The following is a 22575-nucleotide window of genomic DNA, read 5'->3' on the forward strand; positions in this document are numbered from 1 at the left end:
CCGGCCAGGAACATGATGCCAGAGTGCCACAGGACAACAAGCCTCAGAGCCTGGCTAGGGCATACCCCACAAAGATGAGCCAGTAATGAATTCTATTGGCGGTGTATTAGTGGAGCTTGAGATTTAAAAGTCAGTCAGTGTACGCTCCACCCTTCACCAAATATACACTATTAGCTCCGCCCTCTTGGTAATATTAATAGTTGGGCCTTTAAAAAGCTGAACCCGATCTGCACTGTGGCTGCCACTCTTTCTGTGTGTCTGGGGCTGTGGTGGCACTTGCTTACCGTATTTACATTAACTCCCAGGGCTCTCAGCTGCCAAACCCTGAGCCGCCATGTCCAAACCCTTGTCCGACCACGACAGGAGGAAACAGATTTCAGTGCGAGGCCTGGCCGGTGTTGATAATGTCGCCGAGCTGAAGCAGAACTTCAACAGGCACCTCCACTTCACACTGGCCAAAGACAGAAATGTGGCGACAAGAAGGGATTACTACTTTGCTCTCGCCCACACTGTGCGGGACCACTTGATCGGCAGGTGGATCAGAACCCAGCAGCACTACTATGAGAAGGATCCCAAAGTAAGTCCAAGTCCAAACAGACACAAAGTCATGTGACCTGCCTTGAATGTACCCATTTGTTACATCCATCCATCCATTTTCTATACGGCTTGTCCTCATTAGCTATCCTAGCTGACTTTGAGAGGCGGGGTCCACCCTGTGCGAGGTCACCAGCCAATCGCAGGCCCATGTTGTTAATGGCTAAAAATATGTCTTGGCCTGTTGGAGGGTTTCCATTTAAACTCTATTCAAATCCCAGATATTTTACTGGACAGGGTTTGTCATTGCTTAGCAGCAGCATGGGTTCAGTCTAATGCCAGGGCATGACATTTAAACTCCACAAGGTCTTCTTAGCAGTCTGCTGCTAAGCTTCCATTCTTATAGTGTGTTGAAACATTAAACCTCCTCGTGACCTTCAGCTCCTATCCTAAGCACACAGCCTCTAGTCTCACATGAGCAAATGCCAGCAAGGGCATGGGTGTTCGTATCTACAACCTCACACAGGTGCACCTACTGTATGCAGAGAACTTTCACAAGCAGACACATACATGAATGCAAACAATAGTTTGCAGGCAAAGTGAAAGCCATATCAATTACATTTACATGGTGGCAAAATTGTTCCTTGCTCTTTAATGCATCACTCTGCAGAACAAAGGAGACTTTTTTTTCTCTCCCTTTTCCAACATCCAAGAGAGTCATTGTTCTGTCACTTAAGTGCCTTTTGTGTTCACCCAAGCAGGGTGACATTTACTTGAAGAGTGAAATACATTTTTAGAACAGGTTTAATCCAGCGACACTAGGATCTAACCTCACACTACACCAGCTGACCTCGCTGACTGTATCAACCTTGTATGGGGGGGGGAAAGGTCAAAATGTGGATGCCTGGAAAAGAATCCTTGAACAGAGTTGAGACTACAAAGAGACGTTTGATTTAGTGATGATATTTTTAAGTATCAATGCAATTACACTGAACAATTTGGCTGAATAGGAATTACAGTCAAAAGTTCAAACTGTCATATGCCCGCAGTCATGTCTGTTTATTTCTATTAAACACAACTAGGTTAACTGCTTTTCCCATCACTCCCGACTTGAACTCCGCAAGGAACGAATATCACTGTCAGGCTGACCTTTACTGTGACCTCTACCGGAGCTATTTTTACCCATCCGGAATGTTACTGTTATGCAATACAGAATGCAATTTGTCCCCTCGTCCCTTCACTTCTCCCCTTTGCTCTTCAGTGTGCATGCATCCTTCTTCTCCATTTCGGAAAAAAAACACCCAAAAGGCAAAAGTTAAACACAAGATGATTCAAGTCTACAGTAATACCATATGCATATACAATTATTTCTTGATTTATTTTTAAACACAGCGCCTGTACTACATCTCTTTGGAGTTCTACATGGGCCGCACTCTGCAGAACACCATGGTGAACCTCGCCCTGGAGAATGCCTGTGATGAAGCCACCTACCAGGTGATACCAAGGCAGATTTATCCCTTATAATGTATATCAGCATCTAAATCGTAAAACTGTTGTTTTTATTTCAGTATGTGCGTGTGTTGTTTTCTTTAGTTGGGTCTGGACATGGAGGAACTGGAGGATATGGAGGAAGATGCTGGTTTGGGAAACGGTGGCCTTGGCCGACTAGCCGGTGTGCTCTCTTTTTGCGCTTTCAGATTTGAACAGTTTAAATGGTGTTTTGCACCTGTTTAATGGCTTGAATGTGCTCAGCTTGTGGAAGAATAATTGTGTTTCCCCACATGATTTGGCTTCCAGCCTGTTTCCTGGACTCCATGGCGTCGCTCGGCCTGGCTGCCTATGGTTACGGTATTCGCTATGAATTTGGAATCTTCAATCAAAAAATAATGAACGGCTGGCAGGTCAGTTCTAAAAAAAAGAAAAAGAAAAAGAAAGATATTCTTGTGTCTTTTCCAGGGCAGATGTGGGTTCAGGCAACGTAATAGCATAAATTGAATAATATCCACAATTATGTGTTATCATTATCTTGTCTTGATTGTCCTTGTCAGTTACTGGGTCTGAGTCATCTCACAACGTACTCACCTAATGAGTGTTTTTCTCTGTCAATGTCATTATGAAGGTTGAAGAGGCTGATGATTGGCTGCGCTATGGCAACGCCTGGGAGAAGGCACGTCCTGAGTACATGCGTCCTGTGCACTTCTACGGAAGGACTGAGCATCACACCGACGGTGTCAAATGGGTTGACACTCAGGTGGAAAAAAAAAAGATATAACAGATATTTATAGAGCTAGCAGAGAGCAAATCCATGAATCTAAAATGTCTCTCCCTTCCTGTAATGTGTTGGCAGGTAGTTCTGGCTCTGCCGTATGACACCCCAGTCCCTGGCTACAGAAACAACATTGTCAACACTATGAGGCTGTGGTCTGCAAAGGCACCATGTGAATTTAACCTTAAAGACTGTATGTACCTTGCAGGCATTTTGTATTATACAATATATTAATTAACTTGAAAAAAAGGCAATGTTTTTTCTTCTCAGTCAACGTCGGTGGCTACATCCAGGCTGTTTTGGACCGTAACTTGGCTGAGAACATCTCCCGTGTGCTATATCCCAATGACAATGTAAGAAAGGAGGCCTAATTAGCCTTTTTATCTGCAAAGATATAGGGGTGGCATGCAGTATGGCTCCTATGAAACGTTAAAGATAGATTTTCCATAATCTGGACCTCAAAGGACCCCAGGGTCTTTGTCTTCAGCTGCCTTTTATCTCATGTAAGACCTGACCACCATGCGTAGACTCCCTACAGGCTCCAGATGGAGGATTTGGGTGATAACCCTCAAGCTTTTGCTCAAACTCAAATCAAGACTGGTAATTTATGCCTGTGTAAGTGAGGGCAGAAACAGGTGGGCTTTATATTTCAGCTTTAATTTGATATTAGATTAAAATTAGACAGCATGCGCTGCTGTTAGTTACTGTATGTTGATTTATGTATTTATTTATTGAGTTTATTTGATAGGGACATGTGCAGAATCACATAAACCGGAAAAGCAAGGAAATATAGCTGGAATAGGTGCAGATTCTGGAAGATCTCAAATGTTTTCTGTTATTGTGCAGCTGCTCTATAGGAGTCCACAAATCAATACAAATTGGTAATAAGTTATGAGACTACACATGTTTACACCTGTGTCCAGTTTGAATTAATAACATACTCACATGTTTCTCTTACTCCTCAGTTTTTTGAGGGCAAGGAGCTGCGTCTGAAGCAGGAATACTTTGTGGTTTCTGCCACCCTGCAAGATATCATCCGCCGTTTCAAGGTCTCCAAGTTTGGCTCCAGGGAAATTGTTCGCACGGATTTCAGCAAACTGCCTGACAAGGTGAACAGAGAAAAAAAAAATCAACACAGGACTTTCTGTCAATTTTAAAATACACCCCTACAAGGCTTTGTAACTTATTTCATTGCCTCTGTTAACGTGTTTAATGCATTTGCAGGCTCATTATCACAGCACTTGAGTTAAGCACTTCATAAGCATTTTTTTCTCTTCAAATTGGCTTGCTAATGACATTTAATTATGTTTTTTATATTATAGGTTGCGATTCAGTTAAATGACACTCACCCGGCTATGGCTATTCCTGAGCTGATGAGGGTTCTGGTGGATGATGAGAAACTTGAATGGGATAAGGTGAGGAGAAAAATAATATATTTCTGTTTAAAAACTGATCTGCAACAGTGAAAAGCTTTCAATTTACTCAAATGATGTGCTGTGTACAGGCCTGGGATGTGTGCGTGCGTACTTGTGCCTACACCAATCACACAGTCCTCCCAGAGGCCCTGGAGAGATGGCCAGTGGACCTGTTTGCCCATCTGTTGCCCCGCCATTTGGAAATTGTCTTTGAGATCAATCGTCGCCACCTGGAGGTTAGTACTGTGTATTGCAATGTGCTGGTATTTGTTATCCCCTGCACACACTGTGTCTTATAGCCCCTACTTACTTAATAGAGCTGAGGAATAACACCAGTGCAGTTATTGGCCTGTTTATTGATCTGGTTCAGGAAGGCACATGCTTGTAATGCTGAAAGATTTCTAATCAATGACATTGAGGGAGGTTGCAGTGCATGCTGTATTTCTCACGCACGTGTGTGGCAGTGTATATAGTAAGGAAAAGAAAGTGAGAGAAAATTAGAATACACAAAAAAAATTAATCAAAATTGTGTTATATCCACAGGTAAAATACAGTTTGATTTAAACATAAAGGGGGGCCCGAGGGCATCTGTTTTCCAAAATGAGAATACAAACATAAGAGTCATTTCCTATCTCTGTTTCACATGGCTTGATTCTCCGCCTGAGCCCTTTGGGGGACTAAACGACAGGTCCCGGCTTTATATACTTCAGTAGATGGAATGAATGCGACTGATTCTTCGGCCCCTACAGCCACCAAACCAACCACTGCGCCCATTTCCCATCAGCCACAAATATTCCAGCCATCTGAATCAAAGACTGCATTTTTCCGACACACAATTTCAGGAGGAAAAAACAAGGTTTGAGACCAGCCTCTGTCTCTGGTGCACAACTGTCCTCTCTGTCAGTCTGGTTTCACTATAGAGCTGCAGACAGTCGCTCCGGGACCTATGCGCCAAAATATGGATTAAAGGTGAAAAGTGATGTGAAAGCTGCTTTCATTCAACTGCACAGAATCTCCAAGGAAGGTTGGGATAGTCGGGGAGCAGACCACCTTCAAGGACAACGCTGCACAGATACGGATAACAGAGAAACAAAGGTTGAAATTGAAAGAAAGATCATCTATTTGTGTGTATTTTATTCACCAGAATGTTGCTGCAAAGTTTCCTGGTGATGTCGATCGTCTGCGCCGTATGTCCCTCATTGAGGAAGGAGGACAGAAGAGGATCAACATGGCCCATTTGTGCATTGTGGGGTCGCACGCAGTCAATGGCGTGGCCCAGATCCACTCAGACATCCTCAAAGCCACGGTGTATGTTGTCACACATGCATGCACCTTCGGCCCCTGTGGTTCCGCATGAGCCATTTTGTTATTGCTGTGTCCTGATTTATGTCCGCCTCACAGCTTCAAGGACTTCTATGAAATGGAGCCGCATAAGTTCCAGAACAAGACTAACGGCATCACTCCTCGCCGCTGGCTGGTGATGTGTAACCCTGGCCTGGCTGAGGTCATCGCCGAGGTTAGTGGCGTTTTAAACACACATACACAGATACAGTATATCACCTTTGCTTTATCTTGTACTGTCCCGTGGGAACAGACAGAGCACATCTTCACACGTTCTCCACTTTTGTTTCTTCAAGAGAATCGGCGAGGACTTTATCCGCGACCTCGACCAGCTGAAGCTTCTTCGCAAGTTTGTGAACGACGACGCTTTCATCCGCGATGTTGCTAAAGTGAAGCAGGTGAAACCGAGTTCAGCTCTTTGACTGTCAAATCTACACAACTGTTTGTTCCTCTGGGTTCAATATACAAACCTACGTATGGAGATTTTTACAGTTTTTGCTTCAGCGGGGTCGCCTTTTGTTAGTCAAACATTCAACTTTTCTTGATACTTCAGGAATTGTTTTGCTCAATCTGTGACTATAAAGCTTACGAAAGCGACTACACTGCAAGCAGCAAGATGAGCTGATGTCAATCTTGTTATCGTTTATGTACAACCAGGAAAACAAGCTGAAGTTTTCTGTGCACTTGGAGGAGCACTATAAGGTGAAGATCAATCCGAACTCCATGTTTGACGTTCAAGTCAAGAGGATCCACGAGTACAAGAGGCAGCTGCTTAACTGTCTACACATCATCACCTATTACAACCGTAAGCATTGTCCATTCATTTGAATTCACTTATATTCAAATTAGCACCATAACTTCTCTTGTGTCTCGTTTGCATGGTGTGTGTGTGTGTGTGAGTGACAGGAAGAAAAGCTCTGACTTGGTTGGTGTTGCCTGTTGGTTGGTCTCTGGACACCAAATATAAGATGACCTGTGTTTTTCAGATTTGTTTCCTGTGAAATATTTCAGCTTATTTTTTTAATATCTTCCCATTACTGCCAGGAATCAAGAGAGAACCCAACAAGCAGTGGACTCCCAGAACCGTCATGATTGGAGGAAAGGTATATGTTATGTAATTTGTAATTTAATCAAAATATATGAGAGTCAACAACAAGGGTCAACAGTTCAGAACAATGGATATTGTGAAAAGGAGGTGAAGAAGTGTGTGCAGGCAGGATGTGTCATGCGTGATAGAAGAGTTTCAGCTAAAATGAAAGGAAAGGTATACAAAACTGTGGTGAGACCAGCCATGTTGTTTGGTCTAGAGACAGTACCACTGAGGAAAAGACAGGAAGCAGAACTGGAGGTAGCAGAGATGAGGATGTTGAGGTTCTCACTGGGAGTGACCAGGATGGATAGGATCAGGAACGAGTACATGTTAGAAGCCTTGGAGATAAAGTCAGAGAGACCAGACTGAGATGGTTGGGACATGTCCAGAGGAGAGATAGCGAATATATTGGTAGAAGGATGCTGCGTTTAGAGCTGCCAGGTAGGAGGCGTAGAGGAAGACCAACGAGGAGGTTTATGGATGTAGTGAAGGAAGACATGAGGGTAGTTGGTGTGAGAGAGACAGATGCAGAAGACAGGGTTGAGCCCAAAGAGAAAGAAGAAGTATGATGAGCATTACATTAATTATTATGTTTATTGTTATATTAGCAGTGGCTGGTAGGACAGGTAATACATTTTATGATGGAAGTTTGACCAAAATGATTATACTTACCCTTTATGTCCCTTATTCCCTATGGGAAATAGTGATTCAGTGAAACAAATTGAAGGTCAGTGATTGTCCGGGAACACATTGTGTTCGATGTTAGAGGCTCCACTTTAAGTGTTTGCCATTTTTAAACACTGCTAGCGTGACATGTCATTTATCGCAGGCTGCTCCTGGCTACCACACTGCCAAGATGATTATTCGTCTGATCACAGCTATCGGCGAAGTGGTCAACAATGATCCTGTGGTTGGAGACCGTCTCAAAGTCATCTTTTTGGAGAACTACAGAGTCACACTCGCTGAGAAAGGTGCATTCACATCCCACCTTCTGTCCCCATCTGCTTTCTTGCTGATTGTGTTATTCTTACGGCCTCCAGCAGATGTTGGAAATCTGTGTTTACACGCGGTATAACCACCAACATAAGATGCTTGGAGAGGCGCTGACCGCTTACCTCTGTTATCTTTCTAGGTATCCCTGCTGCTGACCTGTCAGAGCAGATCTCCACAGCAGGCACAGAGGCCTCTGGCACAGGAAACATGAAGTTCATGCTCAACGGCGCTCTGACCATCGGGACTATGGATGGAGCCAACGTGGAAATGGCTGAGGAGGCAGGCGAGGAAAATCTCTTCATCTTCGGCATGAGGGTGAATGACGTTGATGCCATGGACAAGAAAGGGTTAGTCCTGTGTGCACATATATTAATAAAAACCATATTATACATACATAATATAGGATTAAATATGTAACTAGAGTAACAAATGCCATGTTTTGTCCAACATAAGGTTATTATTCTCTGTGACTGTGCCCATAGATACCATGCTGAAGAGTACTACAACCGCCTGCCTGAGCTGAAACAAGCTATTGACCAGATTGCTGGAGGCTTCTTCAGCCCAAAGCAGCCCGACCTATTCAAAGAAATTGTCAACATGCTGATGCATCACGACAGGTAAAATTATATGAACAACAACCTTACACAAACATGACTAGAAGGATCTTCTAGCCTCTGTATAGTTTGACATTGTTAGTCGTTGTTGAAATTGAAATTCCATGGTTGAAAATATTTCCTATTTAATTAACATTTCAATCAATCAAAGAGGTATAGTGATGATAAAAATTAATCTTTGATAACCTTTGGTCTTTGATTGGTGATTTAATCGTTGATATTGGGGAAAAACCTGATAGGAACATCATGTTTTTATTCTGTGTCTCTGATATGAAGTGTAACACCAGCTAAAAAGCATGTAGTTACAGAGCCAAAGTACTCCTTTTGACTAAAACATTAAAGGAGATCTATTATGCTTTTTCAATTTTTCCGTCCCCAAAAACGTAGTTAGAATGTATTCTCATGTTAACCGATGCCAAAGTTTCATGAGATCTGCACATTTGGAAGTGAGCCTGTGTTTATTTTGTGTAAGTAAGCAGTTTGTCTGTGTAGCATTTGAGGGTATGCATGCAAATTACAAGCTCACCGATGTCCTTGCCTTTTATAACCTTTTTCCGCCACAATCATTTGGTCGACGCGACGTGTAGTGACCATATTTCGACTACCAATGCTATGCCAAGATTATCAGCGCTCAATAAATGCGGACCTACGTTACCACTCTTTGAATTCAGAGTTTTTGAGGCTAAACTCTTGTCCTGCATGATGCATCCACACATTGTGCATGGCTCAGCTCAGTTGATACCTAAAAGGGGGAGCTAATCTAAGAGTTTTTGAGTTAAGGGGTATCCAACCAGTACCTCATGAACTACTAGTATCTCCTAACCATTTTCCCAGTAGCTCTCCACAGGGTTTATTCAATTATTATCAATTCAACATTAGACAACATTAGAAAGTGGGGTTCAGCAGTAGTCCAGAAGTCCTTGGGAGCGCTTGGGAGTGTGACCAATCATGGTGGCCAATCTAGACCAAGGAAATACGACTGGAATAGGTGTAGATTCTGGAAGATCTAGAAAGCTTTCTATTGCTGGTTATTGTGTGTAGCTGCTCTATAGGAGTCCACAACTAAAAACAAAGGGAAAAGAGCATAGGTCCCCTTTAAGTTTTCACTGGCATACATTTTGGGGAGGGCAAGGTTTTGCGTGCACCTAAACTTTAAATTTGGACTCCCTTGCCAGGTTTTTATTGAGTAGATTAGGTGAATGTGTCAAATGCAAATGCATTTTTTTCATGTTTCACCATGGAGTTGATTGCGTTATTTTTCTGCAGATTTAAGGTCTTCGCTGACTATGAAGATTATATTAAATGCCAAGAGAAAGTCAATGCGCTTTATAAGGTGTGTACAAAGCAAAATGTCATGATTTTAATTACAACCGGTATTTCAATCACGACTAATACTGATGCGTCTTCTTATTAATCACCGCTTCTATGAATATCCTCACACCAGAACCCCAAGGAATGGACCAAGAAGGTGATCTACAACATTGCTGGATGTGGCAAGTTCTCCAGTGACCGCACTATTGCCCAGTATGCCCGTGAGATCTGGGGGATGGAGCCCACACTTGAGAAACTCCCTAACCCTGATAGCCTACAATAAACTGTCGACATCTTCCTCAACATGGAAATGGCTGCCAAAATGGAGTCTCTGTATGGTGTTGAAAAGGTTCATTCGCAGAGTTTCAAAATTAAATTCTACCTGCATCACTACACAGCGTTACAAACAAAAGCCATAAGCGACATGCACGGCATGTGTCATTTGCATATATAAACAAAAGCACAGCTTGCAGCCGTGTTTAAAAGATGCAGAGATTGCAATTTAGCTGCTGTGAAGTGGATCAAGGAGCGTTGTGTTGGGGCTTTGTGATTTTTTTTTGTTAATGCAAAAATCCCAACTTGCACTTGCACTCAAACCCATTCTGAATAAAACCTGTCAAAATACCACAACAGCCTGTGTGAACACTTTTAGCTATTTTCATTTCAATGAAAAGTGTTTTGGATCGCGCCACTTTTTAGGTTTGATATAGACCATATCAGAGGGACTGAGCAGAAAAGGAAAAATATATTAATATATGTATTTTATATATAAATATATATATATTAATGAACAGCCTTTTCAAGAATCTGTCACTTGCTGCTATCTACTATATTGAAACCTAACAATACTTGTTACATGTGAGTGTCACATACAGCCAGCTTAGGAACTGTTTTCAGGTGACAGGAGACTGCGAAAGGAGAAGATCTATTCCTGACATCTATTCCCTACAAATGTGTAAATTGAGTACAGTATGGCAAGAAACAGTATAGAAAGTGTGTGTCATGTGTTTTGGTGATGAAAGGTTTGGCTCTTCGGGAAGCGGCAGAAACATATTAAAGCAAAAGTTATTCATTCATTCATTTTCTACTGCTTATCCTCACGAGGGTTGCAGGGGGTGCTGGAGCCTATCCCAGCTGTCTTCGGACAAGAGGCAGAGTACACCCTGGACTGGTGGCCAGCCAATCACAGGGCACATATAGACAAACAACCATTCACACTCACATTCATACCTATGGACAATTTGGACTCACCAATTAACCTAGCATGTTTTTGGAATGTGGGAGGAAACCGGAGTACCCGGAGAAAACCCACGCATGCAACATGCAAAAACCACACAGAGATGGCTGAGGGGGTAATTGAACTCGGGTCTCCTAGCTGTGAGGCCTGCGTGCTAACCACTCGGCTAACTTTAACGAATTGATTAGCGGTATTCAAACATGAAACCCGTAATAAAAATATCAACGTCTTTTGAATGCTTTGTATTTACATTTTAGTTCATTTACTCATATTTGCTTTTTTGCTTTTTTGCTTTTTTTCTTGTCTATTTTTGGTTTCAGCCCCAAAACAGCATGATTAATTAATGAATTGATATATTATTATTTAATATATTAATGTATATATATCTTAATGTATATATATATATATTCATATATTAATATGTGAAAAACCATGATATATAACCTGCGAATTTTCTCATCTATTTGTGCTTCAGCTCCAAAACAGCATGATTAATTAATCAATTTATATATTATTATTTAATATATTCATGTATATATCTATATTAATGTATATATATATATTCATATATGAAAACCATGATATATAAGCTGCAAAATTCAAACCGTGATGTGACAAGGGACAGCTGTATTCACACAATCAACCAAACTTGAATTCAGATGTGCGTTTACTGCATGTGATCCAGTCAGCAAAAGTTAGGAAAACGTCAACAAATCCTGTCAATCATTGGTACATACAACACTGGAAATTACAATAAAATTATGTCATTTATTTGATAATAATATGTGGCTGTCTGGGAATAAAATATGTTTTGTGCTTTGAGAGCAGTGTTATATCAAATTGTATGTGTATGGTGCTTGACTTCCATTCCAGACAATGAGTTAAAGTTATACAGTATGAGCACACTTGTGTCTGTAACTATTAACAGAGCGACAGGTACAAGAAGAGGACTTAAGTAATGTATCACTATTGCTAATGCAACGACAACATAGCTTTTGACCGCTGTGATAAAATGCATAACAGCATGTCTTCTTTGAGACTAATGGCTGATTTTACAAGTTTAAAGTTCAAACTCACGTTTTACAATACCCGTATCATGATTGCATGAGCTAAAGGAACAGAAAACAAACCAAAGTCAACAAACAAAACAAACAAAAGTCATTTAGCCATCCTGCACCTTGTGACCATGTATTATTGATCTATTATTTATTATATCAACTTCAGCACCTCTCAGTATGATGCCACTCAGATTTACAAACCACAATCGTAAAAGATAACGAAGGTTTTTATTTACTTCTAGGGACTCAAAGGCCACTCCAAAGCAGTTTAAAAGGACGAATCGGTACTGGATGTGATTCTCACAGCTGAAACAACATATTTTTTTGTTCTGCTTTGATTTGGTTTGGTGCACCTGCTGCTTTATTCAGCCTGACATCTCATGCTGATCATTACACAAGTGCATGCATTCCTCAGAACTATTTAGCAGGACAAAAAGTCAAAAACGTTTATCTACAAAAATGACGGTTAATATTATGCAGATTTGCACATATTTGACATGGCAGTTAGTCCTCAGTTATCTATTACAGTGAGAAATATATTTAGTTAGTATCTCTTTTCCTATTAAAACATTACATGATTAAAAAGGCATCTTATTGGTGGAATCAATGATAAATAATACATTTCAAGACAATGTTTTTTGTGCACACACACACATTAAGTAACCAATGAGGAGCATGGAGTGGGAATGGGCCAAACTAACGTGCAGTATCTGCCCACCAGATCCCTCTTTGAGACTTTGCTCCTAAACTAAGTCTCTGCATTATACCTCAGTGTTAACCGAGTGAGCTGCTAATACCTCGTGCAGCCGCCCTCCATAGCATTTTCAATAATCCAAAGTTCAGGGGGAGAAAATTTGAAAGCAGATTATTTGCATGAACATGCAGCAGCAACTTCCTTTTCATTGTTTTGGCCCTTTCAGCTATTTTACTTGACTTGATGCGGCTGTGAGTGATTTGAAGGTGTTGGGACACTGAGACAGCATTCCTCTGGATTTTTGCAGGTAAGTACTTCCAGCATAGATGAAATGGAATCAGCACCAGGAACCGTGCTGTTGCTTGGGAATACATTGTAGACCATATTTCAGTTCCAAGGTCAGCCTCTTCCTATTACAATTAAGTAACATTCAGGTCTTACAAGTGCAAAAAGTAGGTACTTTAATTATAGCATCCATAATGTTTTATAACAGTCTTATCTGTCATGCAAGTGTAAAAAGAAGTTAAAACCATAAATTATGTACTTACTCTTTACTTATTTGCTTGATATCATCATGAAAAATGTTATATCAGTATCAGGATCTTCCCTTAAATGAAAGTCCATGTACCACAAACATCACTAATTAGTGATGTGTCACTCAAAAGTTCTGTGAGAAATAAGTAACTTACTTAGTAAGCATAGCAACAAACAAATAACAAACTTACTAATCGCAGTAAGGTTAATATTCCACATACCATTCTTACTCACGGTATGGAAAACAGGAAGTGCTGTTGAAAAAAATCATATACGTAAAATCAACATCGCCGCCATATTGGATGTGGCAAAGCTGGACTGTAAGGAAATACTAAAAGTACTTACTTTCTTTAAGTGCTTTTCTACAAAGAGATTTAAGTTAATGCCTCTCGTTTTTACATCAGTTTATAGCAGTAGCTTGGATGGTACATGTGTAGAAGGACATCAGGTATCACTCGTAACATACTGTACTTGCAAGTAAAGGAAAAAAATAGTATACTGAGGTGCCAGGACAGAGAGTCATGTATCACTTTCCCATACCTGTGTGAGTTTCTAGTTTCCTACTGGTGTCATCACCTTTCTCCTTGTTGTCATCACTCGTATCCTTTTGTGGTACCTTCACAAAAAGACAAATACAAATCACTCTTGTGGAGCTAATTTAGATTAGCTCCCCTTTTGAGGTACCAAGTGGGCTGAGCCATGTACAATGTGTGAATGCATCATGCAGGACAAGAGTTTAGCCTCTGGATTATTATGTGACTTTAGCTGTGTATTTTTGAATTTAATACATTTGAATGTTACATTGTTTTAGTATAAAACTGTTTATGCAAATATTTTCACAGGTGCTTTGGGGAATGCTCATCAGACTAGACTAGAACTCCCCGGTGCAACTTGTGGAGGCCTGTAAACATAGAATTAATTCCTAATTTCTTAAAAATGGCGTTTGGTGACCTCCTGGAGCGGGTAGGCAGTACGGGCCGCTTTCAGGTCCTGCATGTGACCCTGCTCTGTATTCCGGTGCTGCTGATGGCCAGTCACAACCTGCTGCAGAACTTTGTGGCGGCCGTGCCTCCTCACTACTGCAGGGCGCACGCAAACCTCTCTCGATACCAGCTCACTCCACAAGAAGCGCTGGCAATCACAGTGCCGTTGGACCAAGCTGGCAAGCATCAGCGTTGTCGACGCTACGCTGCTCCACAGTGGCACCTTCTGGGGAGGAATGGTACCTTAAAATCACAGGAGGAGGAAGAATTTGATGCTGACGTTGGCCTGCAGGGATGTACTGATGGATGGTCCTATAATATGACTGAAATGACCTCCACTATCATAAATGAGGTATGGCTACAGTTCTTGGCTGGATTGGATTATTTCAGGGGTTCTTAAAAGTTGTGTGTTATATTGTGTGTACAGTGGGATTTGGTGTGTGATCTACGCTCTTTAAAGCAAATGGGCCAAACCGTCTACATGGGTGGTGTTCTTGTGGGATCCATTGTCTTGGGAAGTCCTGCAGACAAGTAAACATGAATCTTACTTTACGATTGTACCATTACACAAGAAAGAGCAGCCTGTTTACATACGATAGTGATCTATGCTGACTCCCCATGTTAGATTTGGCCGACGCATCCTGCTGCTCATTGCTCACTTGCTGATGGCGGTGTCTGGGACGTGTGCTGCTTTCGCCACATCCTTCCCCGTCTTCTGCCTGTGTCGCTTTGTCTGCGGAATGGCTCTGTCAGGCGTGGGCCTCAACACCTTCTCACTCAGTAAGTTTGGCTGTGAAAAATACAAATTCTATTTCTTCATCTAACATGAAATGATTGGCTTTTCTCCGAAAAAGTTGTGGAGTGGATACCGACCCATGTGAGGACTGCAGTGGGGACCCTCACCGGTTACTGTTACACGGTGGGACAGTTAATCCTGGCGCTCATTGCTTACTTTGTTCGAGACTGGAGGTGGTTGACCTTGGCTGTGTCTTCGCCCTTCTATGTCTTCTTCATTTATGCATGGTGAGCCATATAGAGATGAGCAACTCAGAAACTTACATAGATTCAGTAAACACAACAATTCTTATATTCATTCATTTTCTACCGCTCATCCTCACGAGGGTCACGGGGGTGCTGGAGCCTATCCCAGCTGTCTTCGGGCGAGAGGCGGGGTACACCCTGGACTGGTTGCCAGCCAATCACAGGGCACATATAAACAAACAACCATTCACACTCACATTCATACCTATGGACAATTTGGAGTGGCCAGGCATAATAATAATAATAACAACAACAATAACAACAATAACAATAATAATAATAATAATAATAATAATAATAATAATAATAATAATAATAATAATAATCATCATCATCATCATCATCATCATAATCATAATCATAATCATAATCATAATCATAATCATAATCATAATCATATTCATATTCATATTCATATTCATAATCCTAATCCTAATCATAATCATAATCATAATCATAATCATAATCATAGTAATCATAATAATCATAATTGTTACTTTTGCCGCCTTAGCCCAAAACAAGCTAAAACTCAACACTGAACTCTCAACGTCACTTCCTGTCTGTCATAGATTCTGCTCTGAAACAAGATAAACTGTCTTCTATGACAGCTGGGATAGGCTCCAGCATACCCGTAACCCTAATGAGGATAAGCGGTATAGAAAATAAATGGATGGATATAGTATCATATTGGATAATATGAATGTAAAGGTCTTGATGGTTCTAATAATGTTTCAAAAACATATTGAGAACATCATAAAGTATGCCATAACTACAAAAATGTTACATTTATAAAGAAGGAATCCTACTTTGTGAAATTGACTTCAACGGTCGCGTGTGGAATCAATTAGCCACGATAAACGAGGGATCACTGTACTTCAACTCATTTTGAACCTAACCTGGCTTGTGAATGACATCAAAATGATCCTGTAAAAATACGAACAAATTGTCACTCAGGTGGTTTCATGAATCTTCAAGATGGTTGGTCATCAGCAGCAACTACGACCAGGCCATCAAGAACCTTAAAAGTGTGGCAAAAATTAACGGACGTCATGAAGAAGGAGACAAAATTGACATTCAAGTAAGAAAAAAACCCACTATATATTTCTTTGGTGAATATTTCAAATGAATATCAGTATGGAAGATTTTCTCGTTGAGTTTAGATGCTGCAGGAGTCAATGAAGAAAGAGATGTCATGCTCACAGGGTACCTACACAGTCTTGGATCTGTTCCGCACTCCCACCATGAGGAAGATGACAGTCTGCCTCAGTGCTGTCTGGTATTCAAGCACTTTATGTGGCTTAATGTAAAATTCAAGCCAAAAAAGGTTATAAACCTGAACTTGCTTCTTTACTTCCACAGGCTATCGACAAGCTTTGCTTACTATGGACTAGCTATGGATCTCCAGAAATTTGGGGTGGATATCTACTTAATCCAAGTGATCTTTGGTGCCGTGGACATTCCCGCCAAGGTTGTTATAACCGTGTCCATGAGTTTTATTGGACGTCGTCCATCCCAAAGTGGTGCTCTAATCATTGCCGGAGTCACCATCATGGCCAACCTGCTGGTACCTTATGGTATGGAAATCAATCTGGATGCATGCAAGCATGACTAGTCCAATACAAAGAAAAGGAGCAAAATGGTGGAAAAGCGGTGTGACCTCAGGCTCAGTTCACATTCAAATCCAACTGTCACTGTAAAAGTAGCCCACTTGAAGGGATTCAATGGTAATGACATGCTAACTTCAGCATTCTAGGTGTACATTCTTTGTACACCATATTGTACACCAACCCATGTAGATGTACTTTATATTTCCAGAAAAAAACAGCTTGCAGTTCAGCAATTAATCTTTAATTATGCAATTTTTTGCTTGTTTTTTTCATTTCTATCGTTTTTTTAGATATTTCATCATTTTGGTTTTATTACGATAACATTTTGACTTAATTCTCCTCATGTAATAACTTTTTCCTGACCTATTTTTCTCATTAATGCAATTTTAGAAAACTTTGGAAAAAAATGTCTTTAATATTTCAATGTATTTATTATTTAATTGCTATTGCAAAACATTTTCTTATATATATTCTACATTATATATATACAGTGCATCCGGAAAGTATTCACTTTTTCCACATTTTGTCATGTTACAGCCTCATTCCAAACTGAATTAAATTAATCTCTTACCTCAAAATTCTACACAAAATACTCCATTATGACAATGTGAAAAAAGGTTTTTTTGACATGTTTTGAATTTATTAAAAATAGAAAACAAGAAAATCACATTTACATAAGTATTCACAGCCTTTGCCATGAAGCTCTAAATTGAGCTCAGGTGCATCTTTTTTCCACTGATCATCCTTGAGATCTTTCTACAGCTTAATTGGAGTCCACCTGCAGTAAATTCAGTTGATTGGACATGATTTGGAAATATAATAACTGTCTATATAAGGTCCCACAGTTGACTGTGCATGTCAGAGCACAAACACCAAGCATGAAGTCAAAAGAACTGTCTGTAGACCTGCGAGACAGGATTGTCTTGAGGCACAAATCTGGGGAAGGATACAGAAAAATTTCTGCTGCTTTGAAGGTCCCAATGAGCACAGTGGCCTCCATTATTCGTAAATGGAAGACCTTTGGAACCACCAGGACTCTTCCTAGAGCTGGCCGGCCTTCTAAACTGAGCGATCGGGGAAGAAGGGCCTTAGTCAGGGAGGTGACCAAGGCCCCGATGGTCACTCTGTCAGAGCTCCAGCGTTCCTCTGTGGAGAGAGGAGAGCCTTCCAGAAGGACAACCATCTCTGCAGCACTCCACCAATCAGGCCTGTATGGTAGAGTGGCCAGACGAAAGCCACTCCTTAGTAAAAGGAACATGGCAGCCCGTCTGGAATTTGCCAAAAAGCACCTGAATGACTCTCTGACCATGAGAAACAAAATTCTCTGGTCTGATGGCTTTCGTCTGGCCACTCTCTGAGCTCTGACAGAGTGACCATCGGGGCCTTGGTCACCTCCCTGACTAAGGCCCTTCTTCCCCGATCGCTCAGTTTAGAAGGCCGGCCAGCTCTAGGAAGAGTCCTGGTGGTTCCAAACGTCTTCCATTTACGAATAATGGAGGCCACTGTGCTCATTGGGACCTTCAAAGCAGCAGAAATTTTTCTGTATCCTTCCCCAGATTTGTGCCTCAAGACAATCCTGTCTCGCAGGTCTACAGACAGTTCTTTTGACTTCATGCTTGGTGTTTGTGCTCTGACATGCACAGTCAACTGTGGGACCTTATATAGACAGTTATTATATTTCCAAATCATGTCCAATCAACTGAATTTACTGCAGGTGGACTCCAATTAAGCTGTAGAAAGATCTCAAGGATGATCAGTGGAGAAAAGATGCACCTGAACTCAATTTTGAGCTTCATGGCAAAGGCTGTGAATACTTATGTAAATGTGATTTTTTTGTTTTCTATTTTTAATAAATTCAAAAAAAGTAAAAAAAAACCTTTTTCACATTGTCATAATGGAGTATTTTGTGTAGAATTTTGAGGTAACAGATTAATTTAATACAGTTTGGAATGAGGCTGTAACATGACAAAATGTAGAAAAAGTGAAGAGCTGTGAATACTTTCCGGATGCACTGTAGATATATATATTATATTACATTACATATCTACATTTTCTTATATAATAGAAGCAATGCCTTCAAATTCCCCCTTTTTTAGTAACATTATAAATGATTTCTTCTAATATTTAAAAAAAAAATTTTTTTCAATTATTATTTTTTTTGTTTATTTCGTATTTATTTATTATTTATTCATTTTATTTTATTATTTTGTTTATTTCGTTTTTTTTTTTTTTAATATTCCACATTTCGGACACCCCGGACATAGTCCTATGCTCTGATGACAATAACTCAGGGCAGCAGCACTGGCATTGAAACAGGAGTTTAGAACATTCAAATACACATATACATAGTCTCCCCTCACAAATAATGAGTGAATGAATCAATCTAATGTTTTCGTATGGTTGCACTAAAAGCTAATTTAGTTGCTTACTTCTAGTTTTGATGACTTCATTCAGATTGGAGTGAACGGCTACAGGTGTCCGAATCAGATATCAATATCTGATAGTAATGAGTATCTGATTATATCAGAGTGCGTTTAAAATCTCTGATAGAATCACACTGATACAAGAAGTCCATTCCAAAGTCTTCTTCAGGACTTATATCCAACTATGTTGGATGAATCCAGCATGCAGTCCAAAAAAGCTGAGTGTAAAACCTGCCATGCACAAGTCCAACGTGGTGGCAAAGAATCAGGGAACTTCAACATGACCAACCCATTGCGCAACCATTGCACCATAAAAAAACAGAATGAGAATCCTCCCAAGACCACAGAGGTGAATAAACACACCTTCGCCCCCCCCAACCCCCCAGCTCCAAACAACCAATGCTGTTCATCGACAAATGATTGAGTGGTAATACTGTACTGTATGTATTACTAATAAGATGTTAAGTGACTTGACTGTCATTGCACTCGTACACAGACCAACAGACGGTGCGTACCTCTCTGGCTGTGATGGGTAAAGGCTGCCTCGCCGCTTCCTTCAACTGCTGTTACCTTTATGCTGGAGAGCTCTTCCCTACCATTATTCGGTAAGTCAAATGCTAGTTTGGAAAAAAAAAATTTATTTACGTTAGTGCACAAAGTATGCCTGAACTTAAGCTCATTAAGGCAATCACAACCCCAGTTGAGGACTTTTCTCCTTGACTATGTGAGCCGGATAATCAGACTGACAGGCCACTCTGACTGCTTACATAATGTCTCAAATTATATTATGTCTCACTCTGAATATAAAATAGCTCCAACACGCAGACTCTGACTCCTTGTGGAAAACTGCAATCAGTATCTATTATTTCAATATGGTATACAAATTGTCGGAACAGGGTGGGGTGGGGGTGGGGGGGGGTGCCGCTACAGGTTAGAGGTCAAATCATGAGATAAAGATTAACTAGCAAAAGATTCCCTTTATGGCCTAGGAGATGAGGGTTGAACAAAGTGGTTGAACCGGTTTCCTTACTGATACAATACCAAGTAAAAGAGAGCTTGGTATCACTGGAATAAGTAAAATATATAATCACACTATAATTACCTTTTATGCTAAAATAGATGCATTTAGTTAGTTTTGGTTTTACTTTACTCATAATAATGCTCAATTTTTGATTGAATTTACAACAGGAGCTTTTTCATCTTTCTCTTTGGGCTTTTCGCTTCAGGGGTCGCCATTGCAAATCAATCTCCTCCATCCAACCTTCATCCAACCCTGTCTTCTGCATCTGTCTCTCTCACACCAACTACCCTCATGTCCTCCTTCACTACATCCATAAACCTCTAATGTCCCTCTGATGTACTCGTTCCTGATCCTATCCATCCTGGTCACTCCCAATGAGAACCTCAGCATCCTCATCTCTGCTACCTCCAGTTCTGCTTCCTGTTTTTTTCCTCAGTGGCACTGTCTCTAGACCAAACAACATGGCTGGTCTCTTACAACAGGAGTGAGTATGTGAGAAAGTTCAAGTCAATTTGATATATGGGGTCAAACATTGGGGTTTAAAAACAGCGGCACCAGGTGGTGTATTTGTTAGAAAAATAACAGCGCAGGCAACACATTTTAAACTGTGCTGTCAGGAGGATAAGATTTATCTTATACAAACAAACGCGTCACATCCTATTATGGCAATTCCCAGATACCATGCAGCTATAAAAGTGTATATTTTGGAACCAAAAAGTGTTTACATTGAGGAACATAAGCCAAGCCTAAATATGCCTCTGCTGGGAGAAACCATGTTTAGTAACTTATGGCCCCTTTTACAGCTCCTGGTAAAACTCAGATTATTACACCTTTATCTGATCACTCTTCGGAATAAACAGTGCGGACAAAGAGTAAATCCAATAATATCATAAATCAGATTAGAGAAAACTATAAATATTACATGTCCAATAAACAGCCCTGATCAATAGGCACAATGTCAAGTAAATGTCTTTACACCTCAGGCAGAATGGAATGGGCTGGGTATCAATGATGGCCCGTGTGGGAGCGATGGTGGCCCCCATGGTGCTTCTGAGCGGCGACTACACACCTTGGTTGCCTGGCTTGATCTACGGAGGAGCTCCCGTCATCAGTGGCGTGGCTGCCATATTCCTCCCAGAGACACTCGGGTCACCACTCCCTGACACGATACAGGATGTGGAGGACAGGTAAGTGGACTTTATTATTTCACATAACAAAAATAGATACTAAGTTAATGTTAATGTATGCATTGTCAGGGGTTCTGGGAGAAGCTGCAAAACATCCCCAAAGGAAGCAGTCATTCTGCAAGACACCCAGGCAAATCTCCTGAAGCAAATCACCTGAAGGCATCATGATATTGGATACTGTATTGGATTGCATGTTAATGGAAATAGAGTGAGTGCTGCTTTTTTTTCTTTTATTGCTGTCATGTACGTAAGAGTTTCTTTTCCTGAGTGACTGCTGGAATTTGGAGACTGCGATGCTTGTTGTAGACAGGTGAACACAATGAAGACAATCACATATTATGGACTCACAATGTTTTGTACTTTGTACAGTAAAATGCTCCTACGTGTCTATGGTCTCTTCTCATTCCCTAAACCTTAAAGGTCAAGTTGGCAGGCCGGGCTTTTCGCTCAAAAACTTGGGCTCTCCAATCTCAGGACCTTGGTTCGAGCCCACAGCACAGCCCATAGATAGAAAAGGACAAAATTACGAGGTAAAAAGCCATAGCTATGAAATAAAACATCAAAATTATGAGATGGCAAGTCATAATTCTGAGATAACAAAGTCATATAAGTCAAAGTCAATAAAACATCAAAATGTGAGATACAAGTTGAAATTATGAGATAAAAGGTCATAATTCTGAGTTACAACATTGAAATTAAGAGATAAAAAGTCATAATTATGAAATGAAATGTCAACAATGTGATAAAAAAGTAAAAAAAAATTAAATTAAAAAGTCAAAGTTAAGTAAATAAAGTCATAAATCCTCACAATTATGTAATAAAAAGTCAAAATTATGAGATGACAAGTCAGAGTTCTGAGATAAAGTCAGAATTTTGAAATAAAACATCAAAATGATGAGGTAAAAAGTCAAAATTGAGGTTCAAAGTCAGAATTGTGAGATACAAGTCGAAATTATGATATAAAACTGACCTCTGGTCCGTGAAGATATTTAACTGTTACTACTGTTTTAATTGTTGTCTAGATTTCCCCCCAGACAGCAAAATTATTTTATCCATTTTCAGGGAATGCCTTTGGAATTGTCCTCACTTTCCCGCCTTTAAAGCACCTCTCCCCCGCCATCCTTTGTTGTTGTTTTTTTTAATTGATTTTGACACAAACAAACATTTGCTTTTGCAAAAACGCTTATGGTGACTTGACAATACCACAATGTTAACATAAACGGATC

General features: G+C 40.4%; 2 protein-coding genes across 3 annotated transcripts; both read left to right on the forward strand.

Moving 5' to 3' along the window:
- The first annotated feature begins 250 nt into the window (after positions 1-250).
- On the forward strand, positions 251-10194 carry pygma (phosphorylase, glycogen, muscle A). Its single transcript, XM_058087438.2, has 20 exons — positions 251-577; positions 1927-2028; positions 2128-2206; positions 2332-2435; positions 2654-2785; positions 2882-2993; positions 3071-3153; positions 3766-3909; positions 4123-4215; positions 4305-4451; positions 5360-5523; positions 5617-5731; positions 5853-5954; positions 6214-6361; positions 6601-6659; positions 7476-7617; positions 7779-7986; positions 8122-8256; positions 9520-9586; positions 9698-10194. Exons 1-20 carry the CDS (start codon positions 335-337, stop codon positions 9845-9847), a joined length of 2529 nt encoding a protein of 842 aa, XP_057943421.2. The 5' UTR covers positions 251-334; the 3' UTR covers positions 9848-10194.
- Positions 10195-12595: 2401 nt separating this feature from the next.
- slc22a6l (solute carrier family 22 member 6, like) lies at positions 12596-21737 on the forward strand. Of its 2 annotated transcripts, XM_058088327.2 has the most exons (11): positions 12596-12860; positions 13930-14422; positions 14498-14601; positions 14696-14850; positions 14925-15093; positions 16066-16189; positions 16272-16387; positions 16471-16685; positions 19638-19746; positions 21146-21349; positions 21419-21737. In XM_058088327.2, the coding sequence occupies exons 2-11, from the start codon at positions 14024-14026 to the stop codon at positions 21504-21506; spliced, it is 1683 nt and encodes a 560-aa protein (XP_057944310.2). In that variant the 5' UTR covers positions 12596-12860; positions 13930-14023; the 3' UTR covers positions 21507-21737. The 2 variants fall into 2 exon arrangements, with proteins under 2 accessions (XP_057944310.2, XP_078644004.1); XM_078787878.1 differs by lacking the exon at positions 12596-12860 and having other exon boundaries at positions 13143-14422.
- The last annotated feature ends 838 nt before the right edge of the window (positions 21738-22575 follow it).

This window comes from Doryrhamphus excisus, linkage group LG21 (assembly GCF_037039965.1).
Source record: "Doryrhamphus excisus strain RoL-2023G ecotype Guam linkage group LG21, RoL_Dexc_Guam_v1.1, whole genome shotgun sequence".
NCBI classification, from domain to species: Eukaryota; Metazoa; Chordata; class Actinopteri; order Syngnathiformes; family Syngnathidae; genus Doryrhamphus; species Doryrhamphus excisus.